The sequence below is a fragment of the Mus caroli genome, unplaced genomic scaffold (genome assembly GCF_978045245.1).
Source record: "Mus caroli unplaced genomic scaffold, Mus_caroli_1 scaffold_20, whole genome shotgun sequence".
Classification (NCBI taxonomy): domain Eukaryota; kingdom Metazoa; phylum Chordata; class Mammalia; order Rodentia; family Muridae; genus Mus; species Mus caroli.
Window position 1 is genome coordinate 24,011,647 of NW_028227275.1, and position 17,189 is coordinate 24,028,835.

At 46.4% G+C, this 17,189-nt stretch overlaps 1 protein-coding gene across 3 annotated transcripts in view; it reads left to right on the top strand.

Moving 5' to 3' along the window:
• The first annotated feature begins 6,540 nt into the window (after nucleotides 1-6,540).
• Nucleotides 6,541-17,189, top strand: part of Ide (insulin degrading enzyme) — a 97,425-nt gene continuing 86,776 nt past the window's right edge. The window contains exon 1 of one of the 3 annotated variants that reach the window (XM_029472379.2): nucleotides 6,541-7,004. In XM_029472379.2, the coding sequence (XP_029328239.1) occupies nucleotides 6,832-7,004 (173 nt within the window). In that variant the 5' untranslated portion in view covers nucleotides 6,541-6,831. The remainder of the gene's footprint in view (nucleotides 7,005-17,189) is intronic. The other 2 variants (XM_021151953.3, XM_021151956.3) reach the window with 2 other exon arrangements.

Consider the following 17,189-nt stretch of genomic DNA (forward strand, 5'->3'; position numbering starts at 1 on the left):
AGCTCCAGTGAGGTATGAAGGCTCCCCCTCTCCGGCCCCCACACCTGGAAGTCCTGAGGTTACAGGCATGTACCACTCTGCCTGCCTGGCTTTGTACATGCTGGGGAGCTAAACTCAGTTCCTTATGTTTTTTTTTCAACAAGCACTTTTGGCCATCTCCTCAGTCTAACGAATTAATTTTGAGACAGGTTCTCACAATGTAGACCAGACTGGCTTTGACCTCAGAGATCACCTACCTCTGTCTCTGAGTGCTGGGATTAAAAGTGTGCACAGCCATGCCTGGCCTTAGGAAGGACAATTCCTGGATTTGGGTTATCTCATCTTTACTCCGTCACCCCAATGTGACTGCTGTCCTACGCTGGCTCTAGGGTTTCTTCTCATCCTAACAGCCACTGTTCACTCCTTCGCTGTCTCCCTAAGCATTCGGTGATACCCTCTGTCCTTATTTCTCTACTTTAACATCCCTCAGTTTGCCCCACAGGAGAAGTAACCGGGTGAAGGTTTTACACTGGAGGCCTGCTCATTCTATTTTGCTCTCCTCTCTCTAAGGAACCCCTCCCTCAGGAAAGTTTCTCCTTTACCCTTGTTGGGCAAAACCTTAAAACCTTAAGGGAGAGTGACCTTGCTACAATCCATGGAACCGGTCTTAGGATACCTTTTCTCCTAGTGGTCACAGCTTTCCTGGCTAAGATTTTAAGTATTTGAACAGTCCTGACTTCCCTCCTGTGTTGCCTCTTTCAACAGCTAGGATTTTTTTCACTCTCTTCCCCAGCCATAAACAGGACTAACAAGCTGTCCGATCTGAGCAGCAAAATGACTTGATAACTGGAGAGGTGGCTAGCAGCTAGTCACAAAAGACCTAGGTGGTAACTCTGGTCAATATTCAGGATTTTTCCATGCTACCTACTCTATAGTCAAACACAATTGAACAGGATGAAACCCTCAGCCCATAGGGTAGCTACTGAGTCCAACAAAAAGCATGTGTAGGGCTCAGTCCTTGGTCTGAAAGGCTATCTTCTGCTCCCATTATATAGAGTGGGATGGACTGTTATTGGCAATCCTTTTTTTTTTTAAGACTTATTTATTATATGTAATTACACTGTAGCTGAGCCACCATGTGGTTGTTGGGATTTGAACTCAGGACCTTCAGAAGAGCAGTCAGTGCTCTTAATCGCTGAGCCACCTCTCCAGCCCCAGTAATCCTTTTAAGAGGTTTTTTTCCTTTTCCTTTTTTAAGATTTATTTATTTATTATATGTAAGAACACTGTAGCTGTCTTCAGACATCCCAGAAGAAGGCATCAGATCTCATTACAGATGGTTGTGAGCCATCATGTGGTTGCTGGGATTTGAACTCATGACCTTTGGAAGAGCAGTCAGCACTCTTAACCACTGAGCCATCTCTCTCCAGCCCCGTTATTGGCAATCCTATATAGCGCTTTATGCAATCAAATTTCCTTGCTTGTTTACTTATTTTTATTTATTTATTTATTTTTTGAGACAGGGTTTCTGTGTGTAGCCTTGCCCATCCTGAACTCAGTTAGACCAGACTGGCCTTGAACTCCAAGATCTGCCTGCCTCTGCCTCAGGAGTGGGACTAAAGGTGTGTGTCATCACCATCAGCTTCCAAGTTTCTTTTCCTGTGATTCCAACACTGGTATTTCTGGTTGGAAGCCACATGCTAAACAGTCTGTTGATCCTTCCTGTGCTGCTTCTGTTACTTATGCTGAGACAACAAAGTTAAAACGTAACTAAACTTCTTAATGATTCTCTTTGGCCTTTTACTGATACCAAAGGTAAATACTTAGCAATGAGAGAGACCATTGGCGTTCTGATCAACAGTAAGTAACCATGGGCCTGGGAGCTAAGGTCTTCAGGGGAGGCGGTTTGCTGGCTCCCTGCCAGGGTGGAGGGAGAGTTGACTCCCTGGAGTTATCTTCTACACACACACACACACACACACACACACACACACACACAGAGAGAAGAGATAAATGTAAAAAAAAAACAAAAACAAAAAACAAAAACAAAACCAACTAGTTCCATCTACAACCAAGGGTGACCCCCCCCCCCCCCGCCCCCAGCTTTTCTCTTGATTTTGTGGAACCTTGACTTCTAGGCACATCAGAATTGATCCACAATCCAGAAATCTGTATTGCTGATTTCTTTCCTGGTGCCAGGCTAAACAATCTCAATGGAGACTCTGGGATCCTGTCATCCTCTCCTGCTACTGACATGGCTAGGTCCTGCGCCAGCCACTGGGACAAGCCTTAAGGAAATGGACAACCACTTTCTACAGGGAGCCAACGTGTGCTTCCTCCTCACTGCGTGCTGAGTCTGCTGTACAATGCTGGCTGCCGTCACGGATGCCCAGGTTGCCAGTGTCTCAGATTCTTCATTTTCCGATGCTTTTTAGAACCCAGACTTCTTCATGAAAAAGGCACAGTTATCTTCACACCCTTGCTCCACAACACAGCAAAAACCAAGTCCCAAATGCCTGATAGTCCAAAATAGGGGCACTAGCTACAAATGATTATTACAACAGATTAGTCAATAATGCTGGCCAATACTCAGATTTGCCTACTCCATGCTTAGACTTTTCAGAAAAATGGGAATTTCAATTGTAGAGGTGGGTATTAAAACCATCTCATGGGCTGGAGAGATGGCTTGGTGGTTAAGAGCACCGACTGTTCTTCTGAAGGTCCTGAGTTCAAATCCCACAACCACATGGTGGCTCACAACCATCCATGATGAGATCTGATGCCCTCTTCTGGTGTATCTGAAGACAGCTACAGTGTACTTAAATATATTAATAAATAAATCTAAAAAAAAAAAATCTCATATCAGATGATCTACCTAGAAGGACTCAGTAGCCACACTAGGGGCACAATATAGCCTCAGCTTCCTAGCAGGAATGACCTAGAGACTCTGAGACATTCTTACGTCAAAACCAGAATGCATGTGAGCTCCCCTTTATAAAACTTGTGGGGCTGGTGAGATGGCTCGGTGGATAAGAGCACCGGACTGCTCTTCCGAAGGTCCGGAGTTCAAATCCCAGCAACCACATGGTGGCTCACAACCATCCGTAACGAGATCTGGCGCCCTCTCCTGGAGTGTCTGAAGACAGCTACAGTGTACTTACATATAATCAATAAACTTAAAACAAAACAAAACTTGTTACTTCTGGGTCGACTCTCAGGAAAAGTAGAGGAAAAACTCTCAAAAGACCCCAACCAACTAACCACTAAATTAAAGTACTCAAGGCTTGAGAGCTGGAGACCTGACTCAGCGATTGAGTACATACGACTCTGGCAAAACCCCCGAGTTTGGCTCCCAGGAGTCATGTGGGGTAGCTCACAGCTGTCTAGAACTCTGTTACTTCTGAAGGCACCTGTACTTATTACACATACCCTCTCTCTCCTCCATATACATAATTAAACCTAAAAATGAAACCTTAAAGAAAATTACTGGTTAAAAAATTAGTGGAGTCTTTTTAAAATGTACTCTAGACCCCCAGGTTGGGACAACTCCTTGGCAGCTTATCCAAATAGCCTGGACTCTCACAGTCTCTTTCATTTCTTTCCTTCTCTTCCCTCCTTTCTTCCTTCATCATCCATCCATCCATCCATCCAATTTTTGAGAGTCTCTTGAATCCCAGACTGGCCTCAAACTTAGCTAAGGGTGACTAAGCCTTTGAGCCTCCTGCCTCTACCTTTTGAGTTCTAACATTACATGCAATTAACACCTAACCTAGTTTTCTGCAGTGCTAGGAATCAAACCCAGGGCTGAATACATACTAGAGAAGCATTCTACCAACTGAACTGCTACGAGGCTTGCAGTTTCTCGTTTTTTTTTTTTTTTTTGGTTTTTCGAGACAGGGTTTCTCTGTGTAGCCCTGGCTGTCCTGGAACTCACTTTGTAGACCAGGCTGGTCTTGAACTCAGAAATCTGCCTGCCTCTGCCTCCCGAGTGCTGGGATTAAAGGCGTGTGCCACCACACCCATCAGTTTCTTGTTTTTTAAAGTTTGCTTTGTGTCTTTGGCCCCTGCTTGCATAAACTTCTGGTACTATTGGTATTGTACCTATTATAGGCCTTTTTGGTCTTGATGGCTTTTCAGGGACATCAACCATTACTAAGGACATTAATGCCAGCCTGCCACCACTGAGGCTCTTTTGATCTGATGTCATTATCCAAACTCCAGTCTCGTAGCTGCTTCCCCCTTTCTCCAAATGCTTGAGATGCCCTGCATTCTCACGACCCTTTCATGAAGAGCAATACCAAACAGGGTCTGCAGAAACTTCCGAAGATGAGTTCTATCATGCAGTCTGTGATCTATTTAACGTTAGAGAGTTGGGCGAGAGGGATGCGGACACTACTCTGGGACTGAGGACTGCCCTGAGCTATTAGCCTCAGAACAATGCTCCTATTGCCTCAGGGTAGAACAGGTTCAGAGCAAGGCTGCTGGCTTCATAGCGGGACTGCTTGTTACCTCATGAGTGTTAAGCATAATAATACCAGCCCGGCGTGGTGGCGCACGCCTTTAATCCCAGCACTCGGGAGGCAGAGGCAGGCGGATTTCTGAGTTCGAGGCCAGCCTGGTCTACAAAGTGAGTTCCAGGATAGCCAGGGCTACACAGAGAAACCCTGTCTCGAAAAACCACAAAAAAAAAAAAAAAAGCATAATAATACCTAGCTGCAATTTGTCTCAAGATGTCATGACACCGCTGTATCAATTCTACACATCAAGGAGCATGCTCAGACTATCACAAGGCTGACTACTAGAGATTCATAATGTCTTTGGGAACTCTGGGTCTTTGCAGTGTATTTTCTTTCCTTTCAAAACATATTGTGTGCACTTGTGTGTCTGTTGTGCCACAGAATGTGTGTAGAGGCCAACTTTGTGGTATCAGTTATCTCCTTTCTTTCTTTCTTTCTTTCTTTCTTTCTTTCTTTCTTTCTTTCTTTCTTTCTTTCAAGGTTTATTTATTTATTATATGTAAGTATACTGTAGCTGTCTTCAGACAGCCCAGAAGAGGGCATCAGATCTCATTACGGATGGTTGTAAACCACTATATGGTTGCTGGGATTTGAGCTCAGGACCTTTGGAAGAACAGTTAGAGCTCTTAACTGCCGAGCTTGAGCTATCTCTCCAGCCCCAGTTATCTCATTTCACTTTTATATGGATCCCAGGATTCAACTTAGGTCAGCAGACGGGCACAATAAGCACCTTTACCCAGAGAGCCATCTTGCTGGCCCACGGGGAATACCCTCTTTCCTCCTCTTCTTTTTTTTTTTTTTTTTTGGTTTTTTTTTGAGACAGGGTTTCTCTGTGTAGCCCTGGCTGTCCTGGAACTCACTTTGTAGACCAGGCTGGCCTCGAACTCAGAAATCCGCCTGCCTCTGCCTCCTAAGTGCTGGGATTAAAGGCGTGCGCCACCACGCCCGGCCCTCCTCTTCTTTTTGGTGACAGGGTCTCATATATTTGGCTCAAACTCAGTAAATTGCCAAGGATTATCTTGAACTTATCTTCTCATTTCTGCCTTCCAAGTGTTTGGATTAGAGGCAGGTACTAACACGTAAGGTTTATTGCAGTGTGAGGGGTCCAGCCTAGGGTTCTGTGCATGCTAGCTAGGGAAGCATTATAGCAACTAAGCTCTATCTATCTCCAGCCTCTATGTGTATTTCAATAAATGTTCTGGTTGCTCACTCGGGTCTTGGTAACATTTTTTTGCCCATCTGTATCTCCAGTCCTCCACACACCGTCTTTCATGGCACAGGATATCTCAGAAAGCACCAACTTCCACTGAGTTTTCATTTGTAGCAATAATAGGAGTCAGAATCCGGTGCTTGGCCACACTGTCTGTTACATCAGACACCTAAAAGTAGTTAAGCTCGGAAATCATCCCCTTAAACTATTTCTTAAAGACACCCTCATCTGATCTGTGTAAAATGTAACGGAAATTCTGATTCATAACCACTTTTAGGCTATCTATGGATGCAAAGTACCGAAAAGTCACCAGGGAGGAGAGTCATGTCTTTAAAAAGTAATGATCTTTTGAGGCCAGCCTAGTTTACATAGCCGAGTTCTAGGGCTTCTCAGTGAGAGCCAGTCTCAGGAGGAAAAGAAAAAAGTGACAACCTAGGTCCACTGGCAGTATAAGTAGCAGTACTAGATAGCAGTGGTTTTCTCACTTTGTGCTGGTGTGGGGAGCACACTTGGGAGGTCGGAAACTCAAGGTCATCATTGTCAGTCACATGGGACCCCTTCTCAAAAACAAGTTTCCTGCTCTGGATTTGAAAGTCTATGGACGCCGCCGTGCTTTGCTGAGGCCTGCCCTGGCTTGTGTTCCCCCCCCCCCCCAGATCTGAATTGTCCTTACTCTCCCCCCACCCCCCGCAACCCGACAGGTCCCCACGCGTCCGTGCTTCCGCAGTCCACGTTCCTTCCGCGCTCCTGGAGGAGCCCGCGGGCCTAGCGCCCGCAGCGGATACGTTTCTGTAAGGCAGCCCCCAGGGAGGACTTGGTTCCATCACCTGCTGGGCCGCCATCCTGCCTGGGGACCTACCGCTTTGTGGCCCCTAATCACGCCGAGGCCAGGAAACCCTCGGCCTCAACGGTGCGCCACCCTGGAGCCCGGCCCGGCCCGGCCCCTGCTGGCCTAGGAAGGACTGGTCGCCGGGCCTCGGAGGCTCCGGTGCCGAGACGACGACCCACCTGCCAGCTAGTCGGGGCCAAGGCTGCGGCCGTCCCCTCCCGCCCGGCTCCACGTAAAACCCGGAGCGGAGATCGTTCCCCGGCTCCCTAGAGGCGGCGCGGCGCGGCGGACTGGGCATGCGCAATGCGCAGGGCCGGCTTCCCAGCGCCAAAAGGAAGCGTTCGCCGAGATCGCAGCGGCTGCGCCGGGGTATGCGGAACGGGCTCGTGTGGCTGCTGCACCCCGCGCTGCCCGGCACCTTGCGCTCCATCCTCGGCGCCCGCCCGCCGCCCGCGAAGCGACTGTGTGGGTAAGCTCCCCGCCAGCGCCCGGGCCCACGCGGCCCGCGGGTCACCGTGGTGGTGGTGCTGTGCTGCTGCAAAGTGGTGATTCAGCACTTAGCGCCGCCGCCGCCCCTCACGCTGCCAGTCCGGCCCGCCGGGTGCGTGGATGTCCACGCCGAGGCCGCCCCGGGGGACCGGGGAGGGCTGGGCCTGGCGGGGAGGGCGGACGGGGACGGTGTCCACGGATAGCTAGGAGAACGCCACAAGTGCAGCGGAGCGCGGGGCCGCCAGAGGCAGCCTGGCCGCTCCGGGAGCTGCGCACTCCGGCTGTCCGCCGTGAGCAGCCCGCCACCTGAGGCCGGCCCCGGGTGCCATGAGGTCAGGGGGGTCCGGTGAGTCGTGGGAGACCGCTTCTCACCCCACCTCGCTGTCCCCGCGGGGACCAAGTTTGCTGGACTAGGGCAGTGAGCGTTGGGAACTGGAAAAGTTTGCCTGCCTCGTCGGGAGTGAGCAGACCGGGAGGGACTGGGGAGCCGAAAGATACCTTGGAATCCCGCACAGCATCTGCCTTGTTTCACACCTAAAACAACACAGGCTCAGAGAGATTTTAGTGATTTCTCCTACAGTTGCAGAGGTTATGGCAAACCCCAAGTTTAGAATGTATGTTTTTGCAGAGAGTGGCGTGCTCCCTCTACTCTGCTCTGCTATGTATACAACACATTTTCAGTCCGTAATAAAAGGATAAAGTGCTTTTTTTCTGTGAATCAAGAGAGATAGGCAGTATTATCTTGCTCTACTTAGATCATTGACCCCACCCCATCCCCCTCCCCGGTTTTACTAACATTTAGGACCGCTGAATGTGCTTTGGGCTTTGTCCCTATGTGATCTGCCTTCTAAGCAATGTTGATTTGGCTGGAACCATTTGACAAGCGATGAGCTTGACAGTGGGCAGGATGGGCAGTGTGAGGCAGAGGTGGGTCAGGCGATCTAGATTGACCTTTGGAGGAATGGCCGAGGTCACGTAATCTGGGCGAGTGTCCAGGCCAGGTGTGCTGATAGTTTGTCCGGAGGACGGAGAATGGATTAGTTGAAGCTTGAAAGAATTTCCCTGGGGGGAATTAAGAAGGCACAAATGCTGTATAATGCTATCCTGGGCCTTTAGTTGTAGTTGGGATCTCCTGCCCCCAGAATCTTTGGATAATAATGAATATTCTAGGGGGTGTCTCATTATTTTCAAACTGGAGGCAGACCTGGCCATGCACAGGCAGGTAATGTAATCTGAAGTTCCTTGGGAGACTGAGGCAAGAGAATTGCAACTCACGGCCTGCAGAGGGAGTTCTAGGGAGAACCTAGGGAGATTCTCTTTAAAAATCAAAAATAAGGACCAGAGAGATGGCCCAGCCATTAAGAACACTGACTGCATTTCCAGAGGTCCTGAATTCAATTCCCAGCAACCACATGGTGGCTCACAACCATCTGCAGCGAGATCTGATGCCCTCTACTGGTGCATCTGAAGAGAGTGACTTTACTCACACATAAAATAAATAAATCTTTTTAAAAGGCCTTGAAATTAAAACAAAAACAAAAAACAGGGCTGGGATATAGCCCAATAGTAGAGCTCTTGCTTTTCTCACTGTGTGTGAAGCCCTGGCTTCAATCCCCAGTACTCCTTGCCCTCCTCAAAAAAAAAAACAAAACAAAACGGGGAAAAAAAAAACCCCAAAATGTGACTTGAGGATGGGACTTGTGATCTAATGAAACTGGAAGGGTTGGAGATTAGATGTAAAGATCTGTGTCGGGAGGAGAGACCGGAAGCAGAGAAACGTGCCTGCTGGCCTTAGTAAACTTTACTGCTTGGGCTGTGAAGGTTTTAAACAGAGTTATTAAGAGAGGCTGTAGCAGTGGAATTTATGGAACTTGTTTTCCCTCCCTTTATCTCCTACTACACCATAAAATCCATTACAGTGTGGGGAAAAAAATCCCTGGGAGCAGAGAGAAGGGGGTGTACTAACCACAGGTAAGGTGTCTCCCCAGCGTCCTATGCTCTGGGAAGTATGTGGACAGGCGTTACTATGCATGCCTTTAGAATTAAAAAAAATGGAGGCAAATGATTATTGTATAGTTTAGGCTGGTTTTGAACTTGGGATCCTCTTGTCTCAACCCTGAGTGATGGATTCTAGAGAACTTCCATTTTTTCCATTTTTTTTTAAAGATTTATTTATTGATTATATGTAAGTACACTGTAGCTGTCTTCAGACACTCCAGAAGAGGGAGTCAGATCTCTTTACAGATGGTTGTGAGCCACCATGTGGTTGCTGGGATTTGAACTCTGGACCTTCGGAAGAGCAGTCGGGTGCTCTTACCCACTGAGCCATCTCACCAGCCCCCTTTTTTTTTAAAGACAGAGGACCTCATGTAGTCCAAGGTAACCTTGACTTCCCTACCCTGCTGAGGATCACAGGATTCCTGATCCTCCTGCCTCCATCTTCAGGTTCTGGACTACCATCCGTGGTTGCTGTTCTAGAACATGAAGGAACCGGAACTGGGTGGGTTTTAACAAATGAGCTCCTTCCCAGCCGTGTTAGTGATTGTGAGACCTACATAGCCCTTGCTAGTGTGGAACTTGGAACTTTCACATAAGCCAGGCTTGCATTAAGTTTGTAGTGATCTTGATTCTTCTGGAGTTACAGCCATGCTCTCATGCTGAGGGGCATCTGTTTTAAGTTTTATAGAGCTAGGCGGTTTGTACATTCTACCTTTTCCTTCTGCCATTAACTAGTTAATTATTATTTTGTTGTTTTGAGACAGGGCCCTACTATGAAGGCACAGAGATCCTCCCTGAGGCTGGAGAGATGGCTCAGAGGTTAAGAGCACTTGTTCTTGTAGAGGGTCCAGGTTCTAGTCTCAGCACCCACAGAGTGGTTCACAGCCACCCACAACTCCAGTTCCACGGGATCTGATGCCTTCTTGTGGCCTCCAAGAAAATCAGGCACACTACATGTAGGCAAAGCACACGTAAAATAAGATGAATAAATTGAATAAAAATTATTCAATTATTCTAAGCACACCTCACCCACTTTAGTTTTTATTTGATTTATTAGGTCCCAACTATTTTTGAACATTTACTTTTACTTCTTAAAATTTAAGATTTAATTTTATCTTATGTGCATGAGTATTTTGCCTGCATACATGCCCACAAAGGCCAGAAGAGGGTCCTGGATCCCATGGAATAGGAGATATGGATGGTTATAAGTTGCCGAAGTTGCCATGTGGTGTTAGGAAATCAGACTTAGGTCCTCTGCAAGAGCAACAAGTACTCTTAATAATGGCTGGGCCATCTTTCCAATCTCTTTCTGTGTGTGTGTGTGTGTGTGTGTCTGTCTGTCTGAATGAATGAATGAATGAATCTCTGTGTGTCTCTGTGTGAGTGTATGTGTGCTTTTGCACATAATTACAGGAAGGCTCATGGAGGGCAGAAGAGGGGTCAAATCCCCTTGAGTTTCAGACAGGTGGTTTGTAAGCTGCCAGACGTTGGTACTGGGAATTGACCTCAGGTCCTTTGGAAGAACAGCAAGTACTCTTAACTAGTGAGACACCATGTGGTTGTTGTTATTTATTATATATGAGTACACTGTAACTGTCTACAGAAACACTAGAAGAGGGCATCAGATCCCATTACAGATGGTTGTGAGCCACTGTGTGGTTGCTGGGATTTGAACTCAGGACCTCTGGAAGATTGGTCAGTGCTCTTAACCACTGAGCCATCTTGCCAGGCCTCAATGTATTTATTCTTGAGACAAGGCCTCTTGAAGCCCAGGCTATGTTTTTCCTGCCTCTACCTCTCGACTGGGAGATTAACCGTAGGCGTGCACCAGTATGTCTAGGCTTTGTGCATTTTACTGATGGGTTTTCTCCTACTGCTGTTGTCAGATGCATCAGAGCTTCAAGATAAGGATCTCAGAGAAGGAAATTTAGAAGACTCAAAACTTAATGCATGAGGTCAACTGCCCAGAAAAGCTATATATAAAAATGACTGACTGAAGCTATGGAAAATTCAGTCCTAATCAAAGGGATCAGAGCATAGTTTTAGGAAGGGAACAGTTAATGTCTGAAGCTGCCATATATTCCGGTCTTTGTTTTATTTCATTTAAAAAATGTTATTGTATGTGGGTAAGTATTTTGCCTGCATGTATGTATGTGCATAACATGTGTGCCTGGTACTCATGGTCAGAAGAGGGTGTCAGATCCCCTGGAACTGGAGTCACAGAAGCTTGTGTGCAGGGAATTGAACCTGGGTCCTCTGAAAGAGCAGCCAGTGCTCTTAACTTACTGAGCCATCTTTTTAGTCCTACATTCAGATCTTAAGGAAGTTAGTTTTACTGTAGATAGTCAAAAGAATGCTTTCACAGAGTCAGCCATCCGGGAGAAGAGGTGAGCACCTGTTACAACCCATTAACAAAGAGATGTGTAAGATCGTTCATTTAAAAAATAGTCCATTGAGATGAGATGGCTTATTAGGTAAAGGTGCAGGTTGCCAAGCCTGACAAGGAGTTTGATCTTAGAACCCACATAGTAGGCGAAAGCCAACCTCTCCACAAGTGTCATGGCACACACATGCATGGACATATCCACACACAAAATAATTAATGTAAACCCAAATACTTTAAACAGATAAAATGAATAAATAAAAGGTAGTTCTCTGTACAGCTGTAGTGGCTATTGGGGCTATAGAATTTCTGTCCTTGGCAACCTCTGGGGACAGAACATTAGTCAACTTTGCTACTGCCTCTGTTTCCTGATTCTCTGTTCCATACGCTTGGGCAACAACAGTGTACCCCCCTAGATTGACTGCCTATTATGCTATTCAGACCTTTTAGGGCTGGGGGGTATAGCTCAGTCAGTGGTAAAGTGCTTGCCTCTCATGCACAAAGTCTTGGGAAATGATTCGGGTTTCTAAACCAGTTTTAACTAAACAAATGCCTTTTAATAGTTTAAAAGGACAGGGTAGTGGGCTGGAGAGATGGCTCAGGGGTTAAGAGCACTGACTGTTCTTCCAGAGGTTTTGATCTTCTTTTTGCCCTTGGGTATCCTCAACACCAGCCTGCAAAATAAGTTATGTCCTGCTCATCTGCCTCAGAAATGAGGATACATACCAATCTTACCACTGTGTAGGGTGTGAGTGGAGTCCTTTGTACGAGTTTCATAAGCATTGCTTTCCTTTATGCTTTACTGCTTGTAGTTGAGATTTCCTAGACACATACCCAGAGAATCCGTTTATCTTCCAGCCAGGCTGCCGGGGCAAGAATGCTTTATTTCCGTAGTGGTAGGTTTCCTAGGAGTGTTAGACCCTGGAGCCATGACTAGGGCCTTTAGTTGGCTTGCCTTCAGTCTGGCCATACTGTTTTCTGTTTGTTTGGCCATTATTTATGTTCATTAATTGAACCTCTGTACTGTTTTGATTGCCCACTGTGCTCACTGTGTAAGGACTGCAGATAATCAGCCTTAAATCCTGTCACCACCCAAGGAGCTCTCAGTCATAAATAGTGGATAATTACATTCCTTTGCCTCTGATATTTGATTAATTGTTGCTTCTAATTTATTTAGAAAAATACATGGTTTTCCCCCCTAAAATCATATCTGTTACCTTTCTTTCAAAGTAGAACTCATAAAATTCTTTTCAGATGTTTACATATGTGTGGTTGTGTGTATGTTTATAGGTCAGAGGGCAACTGTATGGAGTTGATGCTCTCCTTTTACCTTTATATGGGGTTCCAGAAATCAAACTTAGGTCCTTGGGCTGTTGTATCAAGCACTTTCACCCCCGAGCTATCTAGCCGACCCCACAAAACTCCCTCTCCCTTCTTTTGTTTTTGTTTTTTGTTTTGTTTTCAAGGCAGGTTTTTGTTTTTTTTTTTTTTTTTTTTTTTGGTAGGATTGGCTGTCCTAGAATTCACACTGTAGACCAGGCTGTCCCTGAACTCAGACATCCACTTGCTCTGCCTCTGCCTCTGGGATTAAAGGCATGCTACCTGGCTAAACTCTTCATTTAAAAAAAAAAATATTATTTTTACTTTAATTTCAGTATTTGTTAGTTTGCTTGTTTATTTTTGAGACAGGGTCTTACTACGTAGCTCTAGCTCTCCTGGAACTCACTATGTAGACCAGGCTGGCCTTGAATTTATAGAGCTCCTCCTGCCCCTGGCTCCCAAGTGCTGCCACCATGCCTCGTATTTTCATTTTTAACTCTATGTCTATATGTGCGTATGTATATGTTCATGTGAGTGTGGTGCCTTTGGAGGCCAGAATAGGGTGTTGGGTCTCCTCCGTGCTGGAGTTCAGAGCTGCTGGGGTGCAATGGCATATGTCTGTAATCTCTGTACTTGAGAGGCAGAGGCAAGGAGATCAGGAGTTAGAGGGTTGTGTGAGATATAAGTGAGACCTGTGTCTAAATAAATAAGCTAAAATAGAAACTTTACTCGTCTCCAAAGAACTGCTTCTCCCCTTCTTGGTCTATTAAAAGTGTGTCTGTATTTTTAAAAAAAAATAGTTTTGGTACCATACAAAGAGTGAGTTTTTGTTTGTTTGTTTGTTTTTTTGTTTTTTGACAGATTATCTAATTCTATGCCCCAGTCTGGCCTACAGTTCACCGTGTAGCTCAGGCTAATCTCAGATTCACAGTGATGTTCCCCAGCCTCCCAAGGGCTAGGTTATAGGTCTAATCCATAGCTCCCGGTTTACATGAACTTTTATAGTGACGGAGCAAAAGAAAGCCACAGATCGGTGCAGTTAACAAATGCATTGAGCTATCAGGCAGGGTGTAGGCTGTGATGTTATCCTTAGCTTTTGGGTTGATGGAAGCTGGTGGTACTGATACGTGCCAAAGGTTTTACTGATAGTGATCAGGTGTTAATCAGACATACGCGTGGATGACTGCTAAGAGGACTACAGGCAGGCCAAGGTAGTTTTGGCTTTCTGTCTTCAACATTCCAAGTCCCCAAACTGCTTGTTCTGATAAGTCAGTTCAGAACAGGTTTGTATTTCAGGTTGCAGTCTGACTCCCTATAAACTGGTCCCTGTCGTCGGATTAATCCCCTTACCGTGACACGTTCCCTGAGCCATTGTGTTCTTTAGATATCACCAGTGGTTCTGCACTAACTCAGAATAAAAATTTCCCCCTGCTATGTGGCATAGGGGCTGGCGTTGAAATCGAGATCCTCCTGCCTCAGACACCAGAGTGCTAGCGTTACAGGCATTTATTATTATGGCCCACTCTGATCCTAACTACTTTTTTTAAAAAAAGATTTATTTATTCATTTACTTTATGTATATGAGTACACTGTAGCTGTGCAGATGCTTGTGAACCATCATGTGGTTGCTGGGAATTGAACTCAGAACCCCTGCTCGCTCCAAGATTTATTTATTGTTATATGTAAGTACACTGTAGCTGCCTTCAGACATATCAGAAGAGGGAGTCAGATCTTATTACGGATGGTTGTGAGCCACCATGTGGTTGCTGGGATTTGAACTCAGGACCTTCAGAAGAGCAGTCAGTGCTCTTAACTGTTGAACTATCTCTCCGGCCCCTTAACTCCCCACTAGCCCTGCTTTTTTTTGAGTTAGTGTTTTGCCAGGTAGCACAGGCTGACTTGAGAATGCCCTGTGTCCTTCCTTCCTCCCAGGATTATAGGTGTGAAGCCACATGCCCAATGCAAGTTCAGACATTTCTGTGGGTTTTTTGTTGTTAGTTTTAAGACAGGGTCTCGTGTATCCCAAGCAGTCCTCAAGCTCTCTGTATAGTTGAGGCTGACTTTGAACTTCTGATCTTCCATCTTCTAGGATTACAGATTCACACCACCACACAAGCATGAGCCGTCAAGCTTGGTTTGTGTGGTGCTAGGAATTGATTCCAGGACTTCACACGTAGGCCAGCTTGTTACCAACTGAGCTACATCTCCACTCTCTAGTCATACTTAAGCAGTTGGTTGTGTATTGTGTATAAACTGTTCATTTCCAGCTCTGGAATACCCTTTCATTTACTATATGCTGTGTGTGGGAGGGAGCATGCGTGTCAGCGTGCTCACATGGAGGGCGGAGGACGGCTTTGTGGAGCCACCTGCATCACTTCCCCAGTCACCGCGGCAGCATATCAAGCCATCTGGGTACATGAATTCTGTATGGGACGTTACTGATGCTGCTTTGTCCATCATTACAGAAATTCTGTGAGCTAAGCCTGTCGCTACTCTGATCAGGCTTCTGAATTTCAGATTTAGGCAATAAACTTCCCACTCAGCATCTTCTGTGTGTGTATATGTAGTTTCATTAATTTTTATATGTATGGGTGTTTTGCCTGCATGTATTTCTACCCACTGTGTACATGTGTGCATGCCTGGGGCCCACATGTCCAGAAAAGGGTGACAGATCTCTTGGGACTGTAATTACAAATAGTGGTCAGCTACCATGTGGGTACTGGGAATTGAACCCAGGTCTTCTGCAAGAGTAGCTAGTGCTCTTTAACTGCTGAGCCCCTTGATATGGTTTTTGTTTGTTTCTTTGTTTTTGAGACAGGATTTCTCTGTGTGGTCGGTCCTGGCTGTCCTGGAACTCACTCTGTAGACCAGGCTGGCCTCGAACTCAGAAATCCACCTGCCTCTGCCTCCCAAGTGCTGGAACTAAAGGTGTGCGCCACCACTGCCTGCCCTCGATATGTCTTTTTTTTTTTAATTTTTAATATTTTTTTATTATGTATTTTCCTCAATTACATTTCCAATGCTATCCCAAAAGTCCCCCATACCCCCCCTCCTTCCCTACCCACCCATTCCCATTCTTTTGGCCCTGGCGTTCCCCTGTATTGGGGCATATAAAGTTTGCAAGTCCAATGGGCCTCTCTTTCCAGTGATGGCCGACTAGGCCATCTTTTGATACATATGCAGCTAGAGACAAGAGCTCCGGGGTACTGGTTAGTTCATCATGTTGTTCCCCATAGAGGGTTGCAGATCCTTTTAGCTCCTTGGGTACTTTCTCTAGCTTCTCCATTGGGAGCCCTGTGATCCATCCAATAGCTGACTGTGAGCATCCACTTCTGTGTTTGCTAGGCCCCGGCATACCTCGATATGTTTTATGTGTCCACAAACTATCTTGATAACTTTTGTCAGTGTTGCAATTGAACCTAGTTCCCTGTATATGCAAGACAACTGCTCTGAAACTGCCCTACACCACCAGCCCTATCCTCTCCTCTTACACCTCATCTGTTTTACCATACTCCCATCTCTGTCTCCTCCCCTCCACCCCATCTCTGTCTCCTCCTACACCCATCTCTGTCTTTTCCTATACCCCATCTCTGTCTCCTCCTACACCCCATCTCTGTCTCCTCCTGCACCCATCTCTATCTCCTATACCCCATCTCTGTCTCCTCCTACACCCCATCTCTGTCTCCTCCTACACCCATCTCTGTCTTTTCCTATACCCCATCTCTGTCTCCTCCTACACCCCATCTCTGTCTCCTCCTACACCCATCTCTGTCTCCTCCTACACCCCATCTCTGTTTCCTCCTACACACCATCTCTGTCTCCTCCTACACCCCATCTCTGTCTTTTCCTATACCCCATCTCTGTCTCCTCCTACACCCATCTCTGTCTCCTTCTACACCCATCTCTGTCTCCTCCTACACACCATCTCTGTCTCCTCCTGCACCCATCTCTATCTCCTATACCCCATCTCTGTCTCCTCCTATACCCCATCTCTGTCTCCTCCTACACCCCATCTCTGTCTCCTCCTATACCCCATCTCTGTCTCCTCCTACACACCATCTCTGTCTCCTCCTATACCCATCTCTGTCTCCTACACCCATCACTGTCTTCTCCCCTGCACCCCTTCTCTGTCTTTTCCTACACCCCATCTCTATCCCCCAATCCTAACCTCTTCCCACAAAGTCTATCCTTCGGCGCTTTGCTCTACATGCACATATGCCACGGTGAATATCTAGAGGTCAGAGAACAGCTTGAGTGCCAGTCTTTGCCTTTTACTGTGCTTGCGGCCTTTTTGGTTGTTTGCCACTGTGCATTCCAGGCTAGCTTATGAGCTTCCTAGGATTCTCCTGACTTTGTCTTCCATCTCCCCATTAGGATTTGAACTCAGGTTCTCATGTTTGTACGGCGAGCACTTTACCCACAGAGCTGTTGCCCCAGCCCTGATTGTGTATTTTTTTAAAAAAA